At 34.8% G+C, this 9,002-nt stretch overlaps 1 protein-coding gene across 3 annotated transcripts; it reads right to left on the bottom strand.

The window, feature by feature from the left end:
• Positions 1-305: 305 nt before the first annotated feature.
• LOC149540385 (putative yippee-like protein Os10g0369500) lies at positions 306-7,630 on the bottom strand. Of its 3 annotated transcripts, none has more exons than XM_089801479.1 (4): positions 7,343-7,630; positions 989-1,097; positions 702-801; positions 306-583 (listed from the first exon to the last, which is right to left on the bottom strand). In XM_089801479.1, exons 1-3 carry the CDS (start codon positions 7,582-7,584, stop codon positions 718-720), a joined length of 435 nt encoding a protein of 144 aa, XP_089657605.1. In that variant the 5' UTR covers positions 7,585-7,630; the 3' UTR covers positions 306-583; positions 702-717. The 3 variants fall into 3 exon arrangements, with proteins under 3 accessions (XP_089657605.1, XP_089657606.1, XP_089657604.1); XM_089801480.1 differs by having other exon boundaries at positions 722-801; positions 7,343-7,629; XM_089801478.1 differs by having other exon boundaries at positions 695-801; positions 7,343-7,628.
• Positions 7,631-9,002: the final 1,372 nt, after the last annotated feature.

The raw sequence follows: 9,002 nt of genomic DNA, 5'->3' as shown, positions 1-9,002 counted from the left end.
AGTGTGTTTTGCCTCAGAAAACCTTTCTTCACTTGCCACATCATAGTTGACCCTCCTTTGAACATATAACACAAGAAATTCTTCGTGGCTGAAAGTAATGAAAAAGGATTTTTCATCAAGTACAAATTCAAATCACATCTGTAAACAAGATTGTGTTATGGCTCATTCTTTTTTCCATTCCAGTCAAGCAATACATACTGTTTAGAGAAGTAGAGAGAACTAGTTAAATCAATTTAGCTTATTTTTGAAGCGGATATAAATGCACCCAATTCATCTAGTGATGAGAAAACATGTTTGGAGTTCGATTACTAAAAATCAAAAACATATAATTGATGTTAAAAAAACGATAAAATGAATTCATATGGAATTGAGCAAATATAAACAAATATGAACACACAAATGGCATTCATATCAATTGCAAAGCACAATTCATATGGCAAGCATAATGAACGACAGTATCTGTAGCCTGAATTGTCCAATGCAATAAATACATATTCACAAAATATCAATGCTTCTACCGATGGCTACAGATTTCTATACAGTTCAAGAGGATGTTGCATTATGTGTTCAATGTCGCTCAGTTCTGCAAGACAGGCCAAATGAAAAGGAAAAAGTCAATGAAAAGATATAAATGGCAAAATACAATGGATGCATTCAAGATGATATATTGCTCATAAAATGACTAGGGATCTACCACAAACATCATAACAGTTACTGTTACCAGCCTTCCTTCAATGTTTTTGTTTTCTCTATGATATACTTTCCTTCTTTGTATTTCTCTTTTTCCTCGTATGCTTTTTCCTGTATGTAGAAAATGTTTTAGGGATGAGATGATCTCATAAGAACGAATGCTCCATCGCTAGGGCTTCAAAAGTTGGCACATCTATTCTAAATTTAGAAATTTCAATAAAGGAAAAATCAAGCAAATATGCTGTATTATCACATTAAGCTTACATAACGAAGGAAATCTGATAAAATGGAAACTTACATATCTCCAGCCCAGTATTTGATGGCAGCATTTGCAGTAAATGTCATTGACAGTATGTAATCCAGTCATGAGAACCCGATCTTCCATAGGCCCAAAACAAACATTAACCCTGCAATTCAGTCCCGGCAATTGTCCATACTCAATTTAATCACACACGACAGTACAAAATCTCCTTGCAACGCCCATTAAGGCTCCATCTGATTCAGGCATCACCATATTCAGGTCACAATGTACAAGGACAAGCAGCCAAGCATGCAGGAACCTCATTCAACGACTCACTAGGGCAGTACTTCGGTCAGCCAGTTTTGCAAACAAAGTTTTTCAGTATATCATGTTCATTTATTTTTATTGTTTTGCTTAAACTATAAACTGATCCATATACATGCACTAACATTGGGCTAATAAGGCTTGACCACTAATCACCAAATGGCACTTTTTAACTCATGGTGACTGGTATTAGTGCATGATATAAATGACTTGAACAGATATGCTCTGAAATCATGAGCCATCATTAAAATGGCTAAATTCAACATAATTGGCAACATTTTCTTCATTATTGTCAACAGTTGATTTATTTTTGCATCAGAGTTAGTGCCATAGTGCACATATTGCTGCTGGCCATAGATTTCATATCCCAAGAAAAGAACTATTTTTTACTACAAATAATACAAACCCCAACAAAATAAACAGGTCATATCTAATAATAGGAAATTCTGAAAAATATAGTCAAATGTCATAAAAGAATGTTCTTAAAATAAATTTATAAATCCTTCTTTGTAAGTAATCCAGTTTTTCATCTACTTATTTGTTAATCTAAGTTCAAATATAATAGTTTCATTTATACAATAGGTATTTAATCTTCTTTATTCCTCCATTTGTGTCAATAATAGTATGACTGCTACAAAATTCTATTTTAAATTTTAATTTAAACAGGTTTCGTTGAATTAATTTAAATTAGGTTTGAAGTTAACTTTCCTTTACCAACGGTCACTTGTTTACATCCCTTCCTTTCCATTTTTTCACTTTACTCAAGCGCAAAATCTGATTAGAATTTCAGGTATGAGATAGATTCCATCCAAGACACTAACATCTTGTTTCAATTTATGTAAATTTAGAAGACCATAAGAAACACAAAGATAAAATAAAATAAAATAAAGAAACACAAAGTTAAAACTTCTAAGAGACTCTGTAGTGGTAAGGTCTTTCTCCCTCACAACACCCATATTTGAAAGCTCAAGAAAAAGGGGCAATTAATTGAAGGATTTTGTTATGAGTCTGCAATTACACATAACTGGAATCTGGGATTTAACTGCTATGTTTTGATGCATTTCATCTCACAAAGGAAATGAAATTGGAAAAGTACACTGTGATGCACCCAGTACACTCATTCCAAGACACCACATATGTTGTAGTCTATGTGGCAATAACATTTACTTAATAGTATGAATTGATTCAAAGTAATGAAATGAAGTAAAGCACTTTAAGAGGGATCCAAGGCAAAATCCCTTCTGTGCGTTTAGTATTCTCAAAGTCAACAGTGCTAGTTGCAAGACAATGCTTTTTTCAGTAACCTACGAAGCCAGGTTTGCACCCTGCAGCCCGGACTCAGGTCTGGGTTCGCGCAGGTCCAGATTCATGTCCAAGTTCACTGCAGGTTGGGGAAGGGTCCAGATTTCAGACTGTGGGTCCGTCCGGGTTGTTGTTGGTACGGACCCGGGCGAACCCAGGAGGACCTGCAGCAGTAGGGTCAAAAAAATGAGATTTTTTTATGTAACCCTAAAAGGAGCCTAATAAAAAACATTTGACTCGTCTAATCTCTCATTTGCTCTCTCATTTTGGTGTGCCCATTTTGCAAGTTTTAAGAGAAGGTTGTAGAGATTGATTGTTCCAATAATGAGGATCTAGATATAGTTGCAGCCGGGGATGAAGCCATTGATCCCTCATTGTTTGATGACCCATTTGACACTTGAAGGGCATTTAATACTATGATCATTGATAAACTAATAAACACTTTCCATTTATCATTATGCTTCAGACTTTATCATTTGATGAACTATACTATGTTTTGAAATTTCACTTTGCAATTTAGTAATTCAATGTATGATTTTCTTTTCAATCATGAACATAGTTTTATGAGTAGGTAATTAGTGTATATCTTTGACATTTGGCATTGATCAATGATCAAGCAACACATATTGATACTATGAATTATACACACACACACACCCAAACACGATCCCAAATGGAAGTTTTTTTTTGCTCGAACCCACAAATCCAAGTCCATCTCCAAACCTGAATCGGTAACTTAGTCTATAACTCATACCTGTATCAAGACTCGTAACCTAGGCTTTCATCATTAGTATAAATGATATTCCTCATCTTTCATTACCCTTTTTATTATATTTCTTTGGTGACTTTGGTATTTGGTTTTTCTAGTTCAAATACATAATTCAGAGTCATGTATTGATAGTTTTCACTAGTGTAATTCAGGTGCGCGCACCCGCCCTAAAACCCCCCTGCATTGGGTGCGCCTACATCCCGGGTGCGGGTATGTCACGCACCCAAGTACCCCAACTGCGGCCAAAAAGTGGTTGCACCGGTCGGGGCACCCGGGGACACGGGTGCAACCCAAGTGTGCCTAGGGTGCGTGCGGGGTGCAGCTGACGACTAGCTGGAAAAGTTCAAAAAAAAGAAAAAAGTTTTGCTATTATGTTTAGAAGTTTTAGTATTTATAATTTTATTAAGTTCAATGATCATTGGTAATGGTTATGAAGTTTCAAGTTTCAAGATTGAACTTATGGTTTGAGAATCACATTTCAACTTTCTATATTCAACTATATTTGGTATGTTATATTGAAGTATCATTTCATAATTAGCATTTTTTGTCACATATGTATATTATGCAACCTCCCCCCCTACGGTAGGTTGTACTTAGGTTAATCTCACATTGATTGCAATTGTGAGAAAGAAAGAAAAGTTATCCAAAAGCTTTGCCAACAAAAAAGGAGACTAGAGGATGTCCATTGAAAATTTCAAGGTAGACACTTACATTTGTTATTCCTCCTAATAATTTTAAAACATTTATTTGAAAGGTTTTTGTGTATTAAGTGGCTCCCCTTGATTGGTAATTATTTCTAAAATACAGGGCTTCTCCCCTGTAGTGCCTACAACCAAGGTTCAAACCTCACAAGGTTACTCTCTATTGTGTCAACTATTGAGATTGTTTACCCTTGAATTTTCATCAGATTCTAAATCAAAGTACCAAGAATCGAAATCGGATCAGAATCGGCAAGCTCGATTCGAATCGTGAATCGGCCATGAATCGGAATCGAATCGGCCACGAATTGGCAAATTTAAAAAATCCTTGAAATTTAGTAACTTATTTCATAAACCCTTTATCGCTGATTCAATTCACTGATTCACAAAAAATCGTTTGGCTTGAATCGAATCGTCGAATCATGTGAACCGCTGTGATTCTTGGAACTATGTTCTAAATAGCTCACAATGCCATTACTACGGAAGATTGCAGAAACTAAGGTTTTCTAAGATAAATCTCACAGGAAAGATGAGCATGTCCCTCCTTGGTAGTGTAGACAATGACTAGTGCCCTTGGTTTATGGTGCCCTGGCCTCCTCTTTGCTAGTCGGAACCCTTGGTAACCATTTGCAGAATCCTTCATTGCTATTGTTGCATGCCAATAGGGTTCAATTTGGTATGGGGCAATTCGTGGATGGAAGGAGCCAACACAATAATGATTGTTTTTCTCCTTTCATGGCTATGTTTGATGCGAGTGGGATTGGGCCTTTCTAAATGGCTGAGAAATTTGTGGAGGATGTTAATTGCAATGCCCTAAATGGGGCCTTTGCTCCTTTGAAACCTCATGTGCCATTGCAAACTGTTCTATCCTCTTTGGAGATGGAGTTACATAATGAAATCACTCGAGGTTTCTAACATGAGGCCTTCTTTGCTAAACAATGCTTGTTCAAGAGGGTCAAAGGATTGTGCTTGAGTCATCTTGAACTTTGGATCTTTGACACATGGAGGCCTATTCTTGAGGGTGACGTTCCAATCTATCCTTGTGCAAGGGGGTTTTCATGGCCGTCTTTAATAAAATTTGGGATTGGCGGACTGCACACAATGGGATTTTTTGTGGTTGTCTTTAATGAAATTAGGAGTTGGTGGACTTTTCTTTGTGAATATTAATGGGACTTCAATAAGCACCTTCTTATGTTAAAACCTTGGCACCTCTCCTTTGTTCCTACCTATGAATCTTTCTCGGCAAATCTAGTTTGGGTTAGTATGTTAGACTCCCAAATTTTTGTTGCAGTTATTGATTGGTTTTGAAGCAATTGGCGACTCTTTGGAGAAATTTTTAGAAATTGACAAAGGATCTTCTAATTATTTGCGCACAACTTACGCTAGCATTTTGGTGGAGATTGATATCACCAAAGATCCCTAAGAGGTCTCCCTAAACACCAAAAGTAAATGTTGGAATCAGAATTATGAAGGTGATTCCTTTCATTGTTGTAGATGTTTTACCATTGGTCATTTGGCCACCCATTGCTCCAAACATAAGAAGTATACTGAAGCTAATGATGGGGAGATTTTACTGGATCACCTTCTAGAAAAGATACGATAAGTCTGTTGCGTCTCCTACCCCTTTGACAGAACTGGGAGGGAGTGCAGAATGTTCTTCCAGGGCATGCCTCGTTGGTGGGATTTCTCCAAATGACACAAGGAAAGGTGATGGTAGTGAAACAAAAAGAGAAGGAAAATAAGATCTCGTTCAATATGCTTCTCTGCTATAATTCCAAATCTGGTGCAAAATCTTAATATTGTTTTGTGGTATCCTTTTATTGGGATTCCTCTTGTTACTTTTTGGTGCATAGTTTTGTTGAGATGTAGTGGCCTATTGCCACTTAGGTGATAACTGTAGATGTTGGCTCTGTAGCAGGGAGCAATAATGAGTTGTAATTGAAAACTTAACATCTGGATGTATTACTTTTTCTAATCAATATCAGGGTGGAGCCGCATTAAGCAGTAGTTTTTTCAGTCAAAATAATAATAATAATTACTTCTAGAATACTTGAGTCAATATTTCATTAGTGTTGTGACCACTCCTAGAGTTCATCTTGAAATGATTGATAAGACGCATGGATCAAATAGTATTCGAATTATAATTCTGATGTTCAAAAGTTCTTGCACCAGCACCATCAAAGATTGTGACGTACTTGTTTAAAAGGGGTCATCATAAAGCAGTGGCCCAAATTCAAAACCTCACACTGCAACAAGGCAGCCTATAACTCAATTTGGACGACAGCTCATAAAGGATATCTCAATCGGAATTGAGCATCTTCTACCTGCTATGGATCAGCATTGGCTAGGTTCAATTTGCTCCTATGCTTGTCACGACAATGAAACCTAAAGGGTACAAAATTTAAACACTAAATCCTGTGTTCCCACAATGTTCTCAAATGTCCAAAAGATGTGCTACATAAGATGATACCTAAAAGTAACAAGTTGCATTTACCTTGAATGCAACTGGTGGGATGTTTATGCTGTCTAAAAACAAAAATAGTGCTACTTAAATGAATCCTGTATCTTGAAAGATGAATTGTTTTTGAGTTGCTATTATTCTTTTGCCTTCACCAACTGATAAAAACTTTGGTAGAAGTATCCTGATATTCACTAAAGTAATAGGTAAATCAATGAAATTTAAAAGAAAAAACTTTGGTAGAAGTATCTTGATATTCACTAAAGTAATAAGTAAATCAATGAAATTTAATAGCATATAGCCACATTCAAATCCCCAGAAGATATTTTTATTTTTAATACTAAGTAGCAATATACATCTAATTCTGGATGTAACTTGCAACAAAATATCTGGCATGGGTGAATGGGATGGAATCAATATGCCCCCTGTTCATAGCATCTAAGCCAGAAGGTATTCTCCGCCCTAGTTCGACAGAGCGACTTACCAATTCTAACAAAATTATATGAAAAAAATAGATATCACCTAAATTTTCTTATTAAAAAATTAAACATAATGGAATTTCTTCAAAAACAAACTATGCAAACCGCCCTCATATGACAGGTGCATGTCTATAGGCCTTACAAGTTTTAATATAGAAACAAAAGAACTTATTTTGAACGTGACAATCATTCCAACAAATTGTGGACAAAAATCGAATCAAATTCCCAGTCTTATATTCATGATCTATTGAAACTGAATAAAATTGCATGAGATAAGGGATTCTACAATTTCAAAGTTCAAACCCACTCAAAAACATCCCGCTAAAAAGAGAAAAACGTCACATGGGTATTTGTTAAAATGGGGAAAGAAATCAAACTTACACATGGTTGAACAGATACGCCCTCCCAAAGCGCCCATGAAAATTCTTTGAGAAAATCTGATCATGAGCAGCAGAATGTGCCTTACAATTGCTGCACTTGAAAATCCTGGGTCCTTCAAGATATTCCTGAAAAATCAGCCCCATTGCAAGATCCTTAAAACACTCACACGGATACGAAACCTTTAAAGGAGATCCCGAGAAAAGTGTTGTCATGCAAAATGAGGGTTCTTCAATGCTCTTCATGTATATGTAACTAATGCTTTCATTGATCTCAAACGAGGATTATTGATCAAGTTAATTAGGACAATTTAATTAGAAAGCCTCCTTTTTAGATGTGTTTTTAAGTAACGTGTGTATTCTATTTCATCGAAAATAGTATATTTGATAACTTCCTTCATGAATTCTAGTATATCTGTACACATGTTCAAAATTCAGTTCTAAATTTTGGTTTATTTATTTATTTATGGGTCAAATATGTAGTTATACAATTGAATTAGTTGCATAAGTATTTAAGTATATGGAAGGTAAGTGCATTTGTTGATTGCATAGTTACTTCTTTTTGGTTGTGGCACATTTTAGTATTAAAAAGTGCAAATGGTTTAATCTTTACTTATATAAACACCTCCAAAACTAGTTTCCTTTAGGTTATTCACTTTTTATATCAAGTTGTGATTATAATTATATAATAAAATTAAAGTTTATTTTGTAGAAGCAAAGAAGATTTCAAAGCTTTAAAAATTCAAATTCAAATTTAGGCCAAGACAATAACTTCTAACTATTTATGATTGATCAATTCCTTAAAAAAAAAATGTTAATATCTATGCTAAACCATTATCAGCATTCATTGACATCATTACATTCTTGAATGTTGTATTAATCAACATTCCATTTTATTGATTCAATAATAGAAATTTTGATCCAAGTGAATATTTTATTCTTAGTAAACTCCTAAATGATGTTTATAAACACAACCCCTCTCCCATAGTTGTAAACATAGAGGCAAACATGTTCTACAATGTAAAGTTTACAAAAGTTTAGATTTGACCATAATAGGTTTAGATTTGTAATCATAAAAGTGGCCTATGATAATAGAGTTTATTACTTTTGAAGTGTTATGTTTGAAATTGCACAATGTCTTTATCAAATTGGTGAATCAACTAGCAACATTTTTCTGCATAGCTTCATCAGTTTTATAGTACCTTCATTTTTTTTGAATTATGTAATTTCATTTTTTGTCTTATTTTCAAATTTAAATGCCTATATATTCCATGTGGTGCAATTAAGGGTAGGAGGGATCTCAAAGCATATGCCCAACCCTTGTTGTAAGAGTCTCATAATAGAAACCAAATAATAATAATGAAGAGCAATCGAGAGATGAGAAATATCAACCTTTCTATTATTATAAATTACAACGAGCTTGTGAAATGTAGTCTTAGATTCTAGGCATACAGGTCTAATAACAATAAAATTCTTCACACCCAAACTTTAAGAAGTTATCATGATCATGTCATCGAGAACGGTCTCCCTAAGGAAGAATTCAAATAGCATATGAATCCCTCATGAGCATTAAGTTGACATGCAAAAATATTACATTCTCCTAGTGTAGAAAAAAGTATTACAAAGATAGGTCAACATCTAAATCATAAGAATCTCCCACATAT

Source organism: Cupressus sempervirens, chromosome 9, assembly GCF_028749045.1.
Source record: "Cupressus sempervirens isolate cs-2001-9-10 chromosome 9, ASM2874904v1, whole genome shotgun sequence".
Classification (NCBI taxonomy): domain Eukaryota; kingdom Viridiplantae; phylum Streptophyta; class Pinopsida; order Cupressales; family Cupressaceae; genus Cupressus; species Cupressus sempervirens.
The sequence above is the reverse complement of the archived record's forward strand: the minus strand, read 5'-3'. Positions and strand labels throughout refer to the sequence as shown.

What these genes read in the sequence shown, in the direction of transcription:
- LOC149540385 (XM_089801479.1), bottom strand. Translation starts at nt 7,584, where the DNA reads ATGAAGAGCATTGAAGAACCCTCATTTTGCATGACAACACTTTTCTCG. An exon ending in GCGTATCTGTTCAACCATGT is followed by an intron (nt 1,098 to 7,342) that starts GTAAGTTTGATT and finishes ACTGAATTGCAG; the next exon opens with GGTTAATGTTTGTTTTGGGC. An exon ending in AAATACTGGGCTGGAGATAT is followed by an intron (nt 802 to 988) that starts GTAAGTTTCCAT and finishes TTCTACATACAG; the next exon opens with GAAAAAGCATACGAGGAAAA.